Source organism: Podarcis pityusensis (assembly GCF_964106645.2).
Source record: "Podarcis pityusensis genome assembly, chromosome: 7".
In the NCBI taxonomy this organism is placed as follows: domain Eukaryota; kingdom Metazoa; phylum Chordata; class Lepidosauria; order Squamata; family Lacertidae; genus Podarcis; species Podarcis pityusensis.
The window spans coordinates 36,884,867-36,900,409 of NC_138031.1; the positions used below are offsets into that span (position 1 = coordinate 36,884,867).

The window sequence follows — 15,543 nt, forward strand, 5'->3', positions numbered from 1 at the left end:
ATGTTTTTATATACCAATAATAATTATAACCGAAGTATTTCTCATTCAAATATCAATATATTATAAACGATTCCCTCCTGTCACACAGAAGACACAATGAGGTGGCTTCATATGCACAAAGTAGCATTCAGAACTGTCCAAAAGATCCTGCTGCCATATATATCAAACTTCTTCCTGCCCCCTTCCACAGCCATGCTAGGCAGACCCCCTGACCAACTCTTACATACAGGTTGCTCCCATAGGGGGAGAAGGGCCATTTTCAATTCAGGGTAGTCACTGTCAAGGTGTACGATACAACCCTTACTTGGGTGGGAGGATCAATAATTCAACAGGATGTGTCCTAGGGGCTGAGCAGAAGCAAAGTAAGTCAACTGCCACCTTCAAGGACACATCCTTACAAGCTGGTGACAGGCTTCAGATACAGCTGTACACCTGCACTTCGCTACCCATGCAAAGAACTGCCTCACACCCTTAGTTATGCTACGGTGCTCAGAATTTATCCTTAGTTGAATAGATTTTAGTATTCTTATTATTTTCTTTCTCTGTAGCATTGCAGCTTATCAAGAAAATAAATGATTGGTCTGATCAGTTCAGTACGTAACTGGTTCTTGGCAGATTAATGATTTAGCCTATTGATTAACCTAAAACCTTGATTCAATTATGAGTTTCTTAGCCTTTGGCACTACCTGGCATATAAAAACAAGTTTTCCTCACAGATGTTGCACCGCTTTCAACACAGTTTCCATTAATTCAGTAAGCTAGCATTAGTACAGGCTTTAAAATGTGCACTTATAAATAGGTTTAAAACCCATGATTAACACTACACTTTTAATTTGTTCATGCTACCTGTATAATGGTTCAGGGTGTTTTCCAATAGGCCTAAGCTTTCATTAGCCATTTCCCTTCTCTATCAGACAATACACAGTGTTAACAATAGAACACTTAATTACAGAGTAAGTACAGCAACACACTCATGCAGCTAAGAGGTAGGCCCTGGAAGTAACAGATATAAAGCTTCTTCCATAGATGCAGCCAATAGAAAGTTCTGAAATTCAACACAAACTTTGACAGGGTGACACAAATCAACCTCATTTTAGGATATCTTTTGTATTCATAAAGACAAATAAACAGTCAAGTTTGCATGTTATTATTTCTGTTTGTATTTTTAAAATATAAAGTATATAAATATTTTAAATAAAAGAATGAATAAATAAATAAATTCAAGGGCATCATTCACTGGGATGAAATATCATACCCCTTCCCCACAATAGAAGATTAGGCCCCTACACTGACAGTTTTTCTCATGGTGTCAATGCAGGTACAAAAGAACTAACATTTCCGTAGAACAAAACCTGTAATAGTTCTTGTCCCCAAATAATGTAGGCTCTCTTCAATTTGTGCTCATGCAAAGTCAGTCATGTTTTCAAAGCCCAAATTACTTCCTCCAAGTGTATTACATATATGAGAAAACTGTGATCCACTTAATTTTCATTAAACTTGTTTCTTTTCCAAGGGAACTATAAAGTCTTATTGATGTTTTCCCGTTCTACTGGGCAGCTATATAGGTTCTTCCATTCAAAAGGCGGACAGTTAATCAACCCAGCTATTAAGATCTTTGTCTCTAAAATCATCCCCCAGGGAATTGCTGTCAAATCTGAAATAGAGGTTCTGCAAAATAACTTTAGATTTGGGGGTTTCCCTGCAGTACACCGGAAGCCCACCTCAGAGCCGACTTGGGCCTTCCCTCGCTAGCAGCCAGAATTGATCTAGCCCATCTGAGATACTGGCACAGGCTAAATGCCTTCGAGGATCATACTCGTACTAAGCTCTGTTGGTTAGAGCAACTAAGGACAGGGGGCTGGGCACAAAAGTTCCAAGATAAGATTAGGGCTTATAATCTCCAAACAGAGAACTACTTAGCCCTTAGCCCACGTGACCTTAGAAATTGGATTTTTGATCAGGATGCCAACCAAGACAGAGCATCCATCATTGCTGCCCACTACTCTACTTGGTACCCCCACATTCAAGACCAATCATTCAAGGCCCTGTTACCTTGAGACTCTGACTTTCCCACAATCACACAGAGCCTTAGTAAAATGAAGATTTCAACAGATGCCCTTGGCATATTTAGAGGAGATCACAAATGTATTCATGGATATAATCAGGCAGAGGACATCACACACCACCTGCTGACTTGCCCCTTGTATACAATGGCCATTTATATTGCCAATTCTTAATCGGCTTCCAGGTCAATCTGCAAAGGAAGTGACAGTTGAACTCCTAGCAGATAAACATCTATATATTACACACCAGATAGCCAAATTTGCAGTGGCAGTCAAGAAGCTCCATTCCAGCTACGTGAATGCACTCCAATCTTAAGTCTTAATGTTGTATATTTATTTTTATATTGTAAACTGTGATTACGTGTAATATTTTAGATGAAAATTTCATTTTATTCTCTGTCGTCCATTGTAAAGGCCTTTGGCTATATACAATAAAAAATGATTGATATTAATGTTTTGTGACATGGAAGATACAATTTCATCTACTGCATTCCAATTCTCCAAGAGTTGACATCACCTAAGACTTATAATCATGTTTCTAAGGTAAGGAGTTGGCTAGTTTCTTTAGTTGTCTTTTGTATTAACTATGCACACCACAGAATAGAGGAAGTACATCTTTGTTCACATAACTGAGCAGAATCTGAAACCGTCCTTTAAAGTGTTATAGTGCTATGTGTGACAGCAATTCTTGTTCTAATTAGGGATGGGGAGGGGCTTTGTGACAACAGCATTCCTCCTTTTTAATTCATTCAAAAATTTGCATTATTGATTAAAATCAAAGCCTATGATTCTTTGCCTAGAACTGTGCCTCTAATACATATCCCTAAAGTATCTGCCATTTCATACATAAAACAAGGAAACCAAAAATGAGTGCCACTACTAGCAACAAAGGGGTAAATGTCACTTTAGTTCATGTCAATTAATCCTAATAAGTATTCTGGAAATCTAAAAAGAAAGAAAAAAGATCTTCCATTTGTTATACGTACTATATGTTTTCAAAGCACATAAATCTATTTTAAAAATAGAACATATAAAAGATTTTTAAAAAAATAAATTGGAATACTAGTACATACCTTGCCTTTTTGTTGGCCTTGGGTTTTGGTGTGGTGTTTTTTGCTTTTTTCTCCTTTGGCTCTTTAGGGATCTTAGGGGTTTTGGGAGTCTTGGGTTCCTTAGGCTCCTTCTTCTCCTTAGGTTCTTTCGGATCCTTCGGCTCTTTTTTCACCTTGGGTTTTTTCTTTTTCTTTTTCTCTTCCTGGGAACAGTCTAGAGATTTCCTGGTAGGATCCTGGCTATCAAGCCCACTAGGAAAGCCATCCTTGCCAAATCCTTTGCTGGGACCTTCTGCAACAATGTGATTGTTTTTCTTTTTCTTTTTCTTCTGCTGTGGTTGCTGCTCAATTGATGGAAGGTAATCATCACTTTTCAGTAGCTGGGCATTCGGTCCACTAACCTGAGTCATGTCTGGCACTGGTTTCTCAAGGAAGGGTTCTGACGGAGAATGCTAGGAGAAACAAATGAGGCATTAAATTAATACAACTTTAAAATTCAGCCTTGGAAATCTTACTGATTAAAGAAAATGTTGCATTTTTTTTTCCAGGAGACCAGGCAGTCATTCTGAAAACAAAATTAATCCAACATTTAGAACAGTCATGTTAAATTATTAATATGTAAGGTCTACACCTATAAAGAGAATTATTATATCATAATTACTTAATGATAAAAGTCACATTAGAAACGGCTTTACTTCTATTACAACAGAGTACAGCAGAGCACATGGGGCCACTAATACCTGGTATGATTGGAACAAAACAGAAAGTGATCAGAGATGGCAGGTGATCTGTATGATAGCAAGAGGATACATGTACTTTTCTGCCAACATTGGTGTAAAATTACCTATTTACTGCTTTATTCAAAGTAAATGAATAGCTGATAAGAATTGCCTTGACCCATTTGTTCCAATTATATTTAGTGACTGATGGAACAATACACAGACAAGATGCTATGAACTAAGGCATGGACAGAAATGATTTAAAAAAATTACCGGTAAGCTGTGAAAAAATAAGTATTTCATCCACCAAAAAGTCCATTTATTTTTTAAATGTATGTGATTCTGAATAAAAATACATGTATAGCTGTAAAGTTCACTAAAGTTCTCCAAATAAGGTGCTTCTCAAAGTGACTGCTCACAGGAGTACCAAAAGCATTCAGCAGCTTTCTGGGTCCCATCTATCCTTATAAATACAATTAATGAAGCAACCGCTATCATTTTCTGCTTCCTCTACTTGTACTAGGATTAGACAGCCATTTTCTCATTTGTTTGTTGTTATCATACAACACTCCCATTTTCTCATTTGTTTGTTGTTATCATACAAGACACCTCTTATTCCTAGTCACCGCTGTCTAATTCCAATCTCATTTCAATTTTTACTTCTAATTTTTTTGTCTGATTCTCATACCTAGGTTTGGTACACCAGGGCTAATAAATCAGAAATTATTCATGAGGTATTCTCTTGTTCTTGAAAATATGTTCATCATAGAACTGTTGGTGAACTCCAACCGCCCAGTTTGGACAAATGTGTAGATTGTTTATTGATTGCACTCATGCACCAACTTTCTGCAAAGGCATTCAGGGCACCTTATAATTTAAAATAATAATAACCCCACTCCCCCCCAAAAAGTTGCAAAAGGTAAAACAGATACAGTGGTACCTCGGGTTAAGTACTTAATTCGTTCCGGAGGTCTGTTCTTAACCTGAAACTGTTCTTAACCTGAAGCACCACTTTAGCTAATGGGGCCTCCCGCTGCCACCGCGCCGCTGGAGCACAATTTCTGTTCTCATCCTGAAGCAAAGTTCTTAACCCAAGGTAATATTTCTGGGTTAGCGGAGTCTGTAACCTGAAGTGTATGTAACCCGAGGTACCACTGTATATAGTTTCAGGGTGCTGGAAGTCTCCTCTGTGAGACAGCTTAAAGGACTGCTTCATCCCAATTTCTCTTCCCAGATAATGGAGGGCACATACCTGTACCCAGCTCTCTCCTGCTAAAGTTAAACCATGTGCTGCTCTCCACATCTGTCATTTTTCCAGGCAGGTGATGGTGGTGGTGGTTAAAGGGGAGGGACACAGATTTTTCTGCATATTATCTTTCCAGTAACTTGTGAGCAACCAGCCACTTCACCTACCTTTCCTACTTATTTTTTAAAAACTCTTAAAGCCACTTTACCGTAGCGATATTCTACAAATTATCATGGTATCTTCTTATTTCAACTCACTTTGCGATTTGTACTCTAAGCAATCAGTTCAACACCTTGGCTCAAAATTTAATCTTTTACAGGAAAGAAATCAGTAAAGATTAAACACAAGTAGTCAATAATCCTGTCTGATTAGCAGTAAAAAAAATTTTTTGTACTACTTGAAATGGGAAAGGTGTTCAAAAATATTTCAGTATTTATTAGACTTCCATAACCCTAAGTCTTTTAGAGAAAAGCTGTTTTTGTAAACATTTAACAAAGAACAGATGGCCTCTTTTAATCATGTGGAAAAAACCTGGGGCTCACATTAATACTCATATAACAGACTACTGGACTGCATCACCTCCCTAACCAGCCGCATGATACCTTCCTCAGTAATGCTATTAATTTTACAGTTGTTGTTTTGTCATCCATTTCCAGGATGACACTTATTCAATACAATTAAGGGCTCTCCCAAAATCTCATTTAAAAGAAGGGTGGAAATTCCCATATCATGAAGGCCATTTTAGCACACAAATATCTACTTCCGGTATTAACTTGTAACTCCTTACAAGTTTTATTCTGTCAAATGAAGCTTATTATAAAACTTTTGTTTATTTTTATTTTATAATCATATTAATGCTGCCTCGTAATTCTCCACCCATTTGAAGTAAGGTTGCAATGCAATGCAGGTAGTGAAATACAGCGGTACCTCCAGTTACAGACTCGATCCGTTCCGGGGGGGGGGGGGGCGTTCCGCATCCCAAAAAGTCTGTAACAAGAGCGCCGCTTCTGCGCATGTGCAAAGCGTGCAGAACGCTTCTGCGCATGCACACACGGCAAAACCAGGAAGTATACAGTTAAAGGTTTGCCGCGTTCGCAAGCCAAAAAGACACAACATGAACCTAACGAAAAACACGAGGTATGACTGTAAAGTTACTTTTCAAATGTATGGTAATTTCCAGATTTGTTTGCATAGTGTAAGAAATCCCAGAATGTAGGTTGTGTGTGTTAAGTTAGGGCAACTTTCTATATTGTACAAGGCCAAACAGCCTCATATGGGGGCAGCAGGGTTTGAAATAATGTGGTACCAAAATATCTTGGCTTTTAAAGGTCAACATTGACTATTTAAATAAGGTCTAGAAACCCATAAGCAATCAATGCAAATGGCATGGTATATGTGATATATGCTCTGAACAATTGGCCCAATAAGCATCCAAGCAGCTACATTTTGTGCTAATTTAAGTTTCATAAATTGCAATGCAATCTGAATGTGTAACCGAAGAAGTGTGTGATTGAGGCAAGGTCCACTTTCTCTGGAAAAAGTTTCTATCTAGTGAACCAGCCTAAGTTGGTAAAAGGCACTCCAAGCCAACAGTGCTACATAATGTATTCACAAGTACAGTTGTACCTTGAGAGTCGAAGGGAATCCATTCTGGAAGTCCATTCGACTTCCAAAACGTTTGGAAACCAAAGCGCAGCTTCTGATTGGCTGCAGGAACCTCCTGCAGCCAATTGGAAGCTGTGTAACCCCCATTGGATGTTCGGGTTCCGTTCACAAACTGGAACACTCACTTCCGGGTTTGCAGCATTTGGGACTCAAAACATTCGACTTGCAAGATGTTCGGGATCCAAGGCACAACTTTACTGTCCAGTCCAGAAGAACCCCCAAAGCTGCAAACTGGGTCTTTGGAGAAGTACAAACCAATATAAAACAGGTCAGTAGACTTTCTAATTCCAGTACCTCTGTCATACCTGGATTAAGCATCATATTGTTTGCCTTTATCCACCTCAAAACAACCAAGCAATTGTTTAGCCTTTTCACAAGCTCCCTGGGACTTTTAGATGCAAAAGAGTAGATAGAGTTGTGAATTATTCGCATACTGAAAAAAAACATATCAGTCAAAACCTTTGGATGACTTCTCCAAGCTGTTTCATGTAGATGTTGACAGCACAGAACCCCGAGGAAACCCACCACGTGGTGGAACAGAAATTCCCCAGCACCACCTTCTAGGTCACTCCCTCCCTAATGGACAGGAACTTCCGCTAACACCATGCCTCCAAGTGCCATCCCAGCAACATGGCTCAGAAGGAAACAATGGTTAACTGATACTGAAAGGTTAGGAAAAACTATCAAGTTTCAGCATTACTTGCAAAATTGGTAGAAAACATTAAAAATGTATACAAAATGTCTTTTCTTTGCCATCAGGTTAGAATTTTGAGCAGAACATGACCTCGCTTAATTCTCATTTTATGATCCTTGGGTTATGATGCAAAATCTTCCATAATATTCTTCTCACAAACATGCTTATAATTTTCCTATCTTTTGTTGCACAAGGCACTGACGTAATCTAACTGTGAAGTTACCAGAACACAAACTACTGAGGTCAAGTTATCAGTGTCCAGACTGCAATGTCCTTTGGTCCCCAGCCAAAACTGGAAAGTAAGAAAACCATAATAGACTGCTGGATCAGGCCAATAGCCCATTTAGTCCAGATGCCAGTGGGGAAGCCATAAGCAGATTTTGAACACAAGAGTCCTCTCCCCTCTAGTGGTTTTCAGCAACTGGTATTCAGAAGCATCGCTGCCTCCAACAGATCATAGCCATCATGCCTAGTAGCTATTGATAGCCCTCTCCGTCATGAATTTGTATAATCTTTTAAAGCCAACTCTTGAGCTCAGCTAGAGGAGGTGGTGTTGGTCAGTAGGAAAAATAAACAGAAGAGGAAGGGCAATGCAAATTGAAACTTGGCTCCTTTTTGAGAGGATCTGTGGTATTACTGTGCCTAGCCTCTCCAAGGGATGCTCCAGAGCAGCCAGCCAACAGCAGCTCCTAACTCCCTCCAACCACTACCTGCTCCTTGTCTACAGCTCAAGCCCCAGCCCATTGACTCTGATTGGTCAGGGGTTGTTCCCCAGGCTTGAAGCACTTCCTCTGATGGAATTTGCATCTATTGACAAAGTGAATGAACACCTTCCCTACCTTAGGATTCCAATAGCAAAGCAGCAGAAGGAAATAAATTTAGGTAGGGAGCCGACTCTATCTCAAGACACACTGGGTAAGGGGAGCAAAAGCAGCATTTTATTTGTCTCTTGTAGAAGGACCACGTGGTATTTCAAGCAAGGCAAACAAACTAAGCTTCCACCCATTCAATGGTTGTTTGCTTACACCTTACTGTGGGACAATCTAAAATACAGGTCCCACTGAAATCATGTTCCAAGTCAAGTTGCAAAGGTCATTTTCACATGAGTGTGCGAGTGTTCCTCCTTCTCTCCTTAGTCAATGTATTCTAAGCTACTTCAAAACAATATATCATTTGTTCTAGGTCACTGGTCTTCACTAGTTAGTCACAGCCCGATCCAAGCTGAGTTTCAGCAGGAACATTACCACCATGAAAATACATGGTAAAATATTAAGAAATGGGTCCCCAATACATGTTTGGGTTAAAAGGGGGTCTGAGTCTGGAAAGATTGAAGATACCTGCTCTAGGTGTAAGGATCCAGAGAAAATACAAGAACCTTGACCTGGCCCAGGACTAGATGGGCAGCCAGTGAAGCATCCCACATTTTCAGTCAGACGCCCAGTTTAGCATCTGGCTACTGCATTCTGTACCAGCTGGAGTTTCTCACCAGACCCAAGAGCAGTCCCACATAGAGCACATCACAGTCATCCTGTCTCAAGGGTACCAAGTACCGTGGTCAGGTTATTCCTGTCCACAAATGGCTATTCCTGGTGAACAAGACAAAGCTGATAAAAGGCACTCCTACCCACACAGCACCCTTGGGCCTATAGTGACAAAGATGCATCCAGGAGTAGCCCCAAAGCTAGGGAGTTGTTCCTTCAGAGAGAGAGTGCAACTCCATCCAGAATAGGTAGATTGCCAACTTCCCGAACATGGGAACCAGCCACCCAAAGAACCTCTGTCTTCCCAAGATTCAAGGTGTGATGGCCTGGGACTTGGGGTCAGACTCGGAGCCAGAGTCTCAGTCCGCACCAGATCCTTTGCCTCAGGCGGCAGCTGAACCTAGTCTGGGGCCTGATTCTGAAGAGCCCCAGTCTGCACAGGTTCCCCTGCAATTAGCACCAGCTGGGCCAAGTCAGGGGCCTGAGCCTGCCCTGGCTCCAGATGTGGGGATTACCTCATTGCCTTCAGCTGTGCAATCACTTACAGCTGCTCTACTACCAGTTGCGTCAGGAGAGGCTGAGGCGGCCTCTGGGTCTAGTAACCCACCAACATATCCCGAGCTGCAGAGACTGAGGACTGAGAGAAGGAGAGACCTGAGTACTCGCAGGAGGAGTGCTCGCCTTCGGGCGAGACAGGGACGCGAGTCACCGGGGGATCAGGACCAGCCGTTACCCCGACAGAGATAAAAGGCTGCTGGACCCCGCCCCAGGTTGCGGGAGCAACATTGCTGTTTGTCAGAACCTGCCTGTGATCCTGTGCCTGACCTTGCCTGGTTTCCTGCCTCGGCCCTGTTGGACTGACTCATTGTGGAACCCTGGGATTCAGGACCGGACCTGCACCGTGTTACTCAGGTTAGCACTGGGTCCAGCACACAAGCACAGTTATTGACCCTTTTCCAGTCCATCACTGCATTCAGACACTAATCCAGAGGCTTTTATAGCATCTCCTGTTTCAGAAGTTATTGAGAGGTGTTATTGGAAATGAAGGGCAAATGGGCCTCATCAATGTGGGAAGGTAGCCCATCTCAGAGGATGAAAACTCTGGTCTAAATCTCTGCTGCCTTGCGACTATCCTCATTCATGAGAAAGGCTTTGGGAGTAAACCCCAAGAAAAAATCAGTACTCACTGCCTTGCGGAGAAGAAAAGGCTAAATAAGGAGTAAACCCTACACAAATCCAGAGAGGAGGTCCTAAGATGGCTGAATGGCATCTTGCTTGCCTCCTTCCTGCAACTCCTGCAGCCAAGCAGGTGCCAAATATCTTGCTCTGTTTTCCTTTGGACCACACCAGCGAGGCAGCCCAAGACTTCTCACACACACATCCTTGAGTCCCAGAGAGGCCACAAAAACAACATAGGAGGCAGCAGTTACTAGTCTCTGCATCCACAACAGACACTGTGATTCTCCAGCAGTTTGCCTTCACCCCCCTGAGGCGCACTCTCTCAAGACAGACAGATGTTAACAACAAACTGCAGCGGTCTGCCTCTATGATAGGAGTAACCAGCCATCGGACCACATAGAAGAACTACATCAGAAGGTTCCCTGTGAATGCAATGGAGGCAGTCAAGTAGGATCTCTTTGCTGCCCTCACTGCAAAGTGGCAGGCCTGATTATGAACCAGAACACATTGGTTGGCTTCTGAGTGAGATTTATGCCACTGACACTCCAACCCTTCAATTCATCAACTGCAGCTCCTCAGTATAGCAAGGAGCAAAACAGATGCCACAGCACTAGAACATGCACCAAGGAGAGATTGCATGAGCCGTATGAGTCTCACCACTCCATAGTGAAGTCAGATCCTCAGCAGGGTCACCTGCTCTATCCACTGGAAAATCCCCCAGAGTAGCCAGAAACATACAATGCCTAGTTCTTCACCACCTCCATTTAAATTTTCATTAGTTTTATAGTCTTCATCCCAAGTGTCATGAACTGGCAGGACAACAGGGAGGAGGAAAAGGATCCTGGTGAGGACACACAGGGGCAAGCAGGGGGTGAGGAAGGAAGTAGTCACAGGAGGATGGTGAGGGGATGGGGCTCAATGTGCACAAACCAGAGCAGCAGGACCCATCACCAGAGACAGAGGCGCCCCTGTCCCCACGAACACAGTGGGCTCTGAGGCATAGATAGCAGCAGGAGTGGCACTCTAGGAGGCTGAGTCAGGCAAGGGCCCACAGCCCAGCTTCCTAGCTGTCTGTCTGTGGCTTGCTAGCTCTGGGAGGTATGTGATTCCTCAGCTTGGAGCAGGTGCGGGTCACATGCCTCATCAAGCCCAGGTGCTGCAATCAGCATGCAAAGGACAAAAGGGAAGCGGAACCAAGGTGCTGCCCATGTTGATGGACCTTGGCTTGGGTGCACCTAGACCTCTATGGGGCTGTGCTTTAGGTTTGACTCTGGACTGTGTCTCCTGACCTTTGGACTCTGATTGCTTGGATTGACGCCGACTTTAAACTTTGGAGCTGACATACTGACTTGCCACTAGGTAGGCCAGGGGTTCAGCACACCAAGGGGGAGATTTGCCTCTTGCGCTCCTCTCAGCTTTACCCCCTCAGTTCCCCAGTGCCTAACAAATACAACCCCTCATCCTGAAACCATTCTCTTATCCACTCATTGAGACTACAAAGCTATGCCTGTCTTCCTGGCTTGCATGGGGAAACTGCAGCACTTCTGCTTGGCCCCAGAATGAAAGTAAGTGTCAGTGCTAAGCATGCTTCCAGGGGAAGGGCATTCACAAACAAAACTGATATTTTCTTAAGTTTCATAATGAGGATACAGGCATATTGGCCAACTCATTGAAAGTGAATGGGCTAGTGGAAGAGGCTGGATGGTTTTGTACTGCCTCTGCACCCAACACAGAAATGCAGACTTCTTTCCAGCCAGCCCCCAATAAGCTGTTTCTTTGTGGGGGAAGGTTGGTTACTTTTGGAGCTTTATTTCGGAGTTGAGCTCTAAACATAATCAACATCTCTACCAGATACATAGAAATGATGTCTTTAACTCAATTTAAGTACAAATCCAATCATTTTTCAAACATGGATATTTACCATGGATCTTACCAAACATAGGCATTTCATCTTCACCTGGCAAAAATAAACTGCTCTAGTCTACTCATTAACTATCAAATCTTGCTTCAACTTATTAGTCATGGGCAGTTTGTTTTCATTTGCTACTGGCTTGAGAAGATTACACTAGGTCAAGGCAGAATGAGGCTGAAAGGGAACAATACCAGAAAGTGAAAGAAAAGGCAAAAAAAAATTCATTGTGTGAGTTCCTACATTCCCATAGCTGCAATCCTATACCCACTTGTCTAGGAATAAAACCCAATGAGCTCAACTGACTTTCTTCTAAGTTGCCATTTAAGATTGTACTGCTAACCTCAGAAATTTTTATGGAAGCCTTAATATGGCAATATTTCAAAGATATCCCAGTTTTGCAAACAGCCCATGCTACTCTTGAAACCTCCAACAGTAATTTTAATGGAAATCGCTTTGTGAACCCAGATGTACCCTCACAGCCCATCAAGTTGATGGGCACTGGCAGTTCACCTTGCTCCAGCAGCAAAAGAACAATCAAGAGCTCATTTTTCACTTCCGATTGTTCCTCTGAAGTCCTCTCAATACCTATCCTACAGACCTGACATTACATATGTTGTCAGGTTTGGAGTGGGTGGTCAAAGCAGCCTCAGAGACCAAACTGAGACCCTCGGTGGACCACATCTGGCCCACAGGCTGGAGGTTCCCGACCCTTGCTCTATAGGCGGAAATGATTCAAAATGTATAAAGGATTCAAATGCAACAAAGAAACACAAGCTTTAACTGCAAGAATGAAACAACAGTGCAAATAATATTGTATTTAGTTGTTAACACTGTTTAGTAGTCTGGTTTGCACCCTTAGTTAGGAAACATATACAGTGGTGCCTCGCAAGACGAAATTAATTCGTTCCGTGAGTTTTGTCGTCTTGCGATTTTTTTCGTCTTGCGAAGCACGGTGTCGGGAAAGTTTTGGAAAAGCTTCAAAAATCACCAAAGTCTTTAAAAACCTCAAAAAAGGCTACCACACCGCGTTCTATGAGTTGCTCCTCGAAGTCAAGTCGCAACTGTATTAACAGTGTTAAGAAAAAGGAAACAAACTTGCAAGACGTTTCCGTCTTGCGAAGCAAGCCCATAGGGAAAATCGTCTTGCGAAGCAGCTCAAAAAACAAAAAACCCTTTCGTCTAGCGGGTTTTTTGTCTTGCGAGGCATTCGTCTTGCGAGGTACCACTGTAAGCAGTGTTAATGGGAAACTTGATTTAAAACTACCATGTAAATCACCCCTTTTCTTGCTTTTTAAATCATGAGTTATAGGCTGCAAAGAGAACAAGAAAAAGTGGAGACAGAGATGGTGTTGTAGAAATGTTTGGGACAGGGAAACAAAAAATTCAGGCAACAAATGGATCAGAAAGGAGACCCATTATGGTACAAGGAAAAGGAGGTTGACATCCTATGGAGTTCAGAAAGGGAAAATGGGGGTTAAGAGAATGGGTTAAAAACCAATTAAATAGCAACAAAAATGCATTTTCGCCATAAAAACTGTAATATGACCCTAGTGATTTGAGTTGTGGAGCCCTGGTTTTAAAAAGATAAGCATCAAGAAAAAAATAATCTATTCTTTCTTTTGACATAGGATTATGATTGGCCTATAAAACTGAAGCTTAGGATAAAGGAGTTGAGAATCTTTGGGAAAACAGTATCATTCACTAAAAACATTCAGGAAAGAAGCTTGTGGAAGGGAAATTGATGTGGAATTACAGGAATAAGGAAGACTTCCAGTGTAATATATGGACAGAGTTCCAATAATAAAAGTATGAGGAACTTCAGTTGAAGTTGTAATCCTGCATACTCAGAGTGGGCGAGGAGGAAGAGAGGCTGCCTCTAGGGGCAGGTACAGGATCGCCCTGCGTGGGAAGAAAGAGGGAGTGGAGCAGTGAACAGTAAGTCTTCTTCTTCTTCTTCTTCTTCTTCTTATTATTATTATTATCATCATTATTATTATTATGCAGCTTTGTGCATCCTCGTCTAATCTTGCTCCTTTCTAAAATTTATTTATCAATGTGTTTATTTCTTTCTGTAAATCTACGAAAGAAGAAAAGAAAAGAAAAATGGGGATTAAGGAGTTTTCTCCAGATAGCAGAGAGGGTTACACTGTGTCCCACTGGTGTAGTGGGGGTGGCTCTTGCCCTTCATCTGATAGGAATGTTCTGCTGCCCCCCCCCACAAAAATGGGGGGTTGAGGAGGGTCAGTTTTTTGGGGGGGGTGATGAATGTCCATATTTTCACCTGCAGAAAGTTGGACGATATTAAATCCATGCTACTCATATGGAAGAATTTACAACTTTAAAAATTCCTAAGGGTCATTTTTACTACCAAAGCTTACTCTACAGTCAGTGGGAAATAGTAGGCTGGTATCTCGCCACATTTATGCTGTACACTGTTGGGCTAGCAATAATGTCCTTGCTAAATATAAGTCAATGGAGGGAAGACTGAAGATACTGGCTATGTGTATCATTAAGTAGGAGGGAGGAAGAGGAGGGAGAAATTGTTAAATAACTGAAAACATGTAAAGAACAGCTGTTTTATCTATTAAGAAAATTATATAAGTTGCAACAGAATTCTAAAATTGTAAATCCTTAATTTTGAAAGGTGAGGTCTTTGCATATTTACTTAGAAATAAGTCTTGCTGTGTTTAGGCATTGGTGTAAGAAGTATTAATTTGCCTTACTCCCAGGTAAGTGCAAACAGGATTATAGTTCTATTCTTTAGAAATAAAATGCACAACATATGTGAAGGGCAGCTAGGAGTTCTTTAGATGTTCTCAATTCCACGACTATTCTGCAGACACTATACCTTGTTTATTCACTGCAACATGATTAATTAATGTGAAGCTGTAGTCTACTGGAAAGAGGCAGAAGAACAAAGCAGATTTCAACATTTGAAATTTAACCTTCACTTTGAATTTCCTCACTTCCATTTTTTCCGCTTCAAGCTATGCTTGCAATGTCCATTTCTGGTATCTCAACAATAAATACAGAATAAGATTAGTGGGGTTTTTTAAAAGGTACGTATTACAATAGGAGAAATAAGCTGAGGTTCCTAGCACTTCAATAACATTGATAGTTATATATTGAGATGGTCAGACTCTGAAATCCAAGTAAGATCTCTTAAGAGTGCGGCCAAATACTATGTTCAATATAATTCTTCCACCAGGTTAAGAATGAAAATCTAATTCAAGAAGCGGTTTCAGTGTTAAGATTTTGTTGCGTATAAGTAGATTTGATATTAAATCAAGGATACCAATTTCCAGAAGAAAAACACAGAAATTGAACGGGTTATAGCAAAGGTAATACAGTATGTTAACATGAATGAATTTAACATCAATACTAGTAAAGTTTTAATAGCAGCAATTTTTAAAGCAGCAAGATTTGAGAGGCTCAATGACTAAGTCATAGACCTTTTACCTATAATGGGTTCCATTATAGCCCTAAACTCAAATGGAGGTTAAGGTAGACGGGGGGAAATTAGTAGTATTTC

General features: G+C 41.4%; 1 protein-coding gene across 8 annotated transcripts in view; it reads right to left on the reverse strand.

The window, feature by feature from the left end:
* The window catches only part of CHD7 (chromodomain helicase DNA binding protein 7), a 145,186-nt gene that overhangs the window by 75,300 nt on the left and 54,343 nt on the right, over positions 1-15,543 (reverse strand). For all 8 annotated transcript variants that reach the window (XM_081013251.1, XM_081013250.1, XM_081013249.1 and 5 more), the window contains one exon: positions 3,137-3,567. In XM_081013251.1, the coding sequence (XP_080869377.1) occupies positions 3,137-3,567 (431 nt within the window). The remainder of the gene's footprint in view (positions 1-3,136; positions 3,568-15,543) is intronic.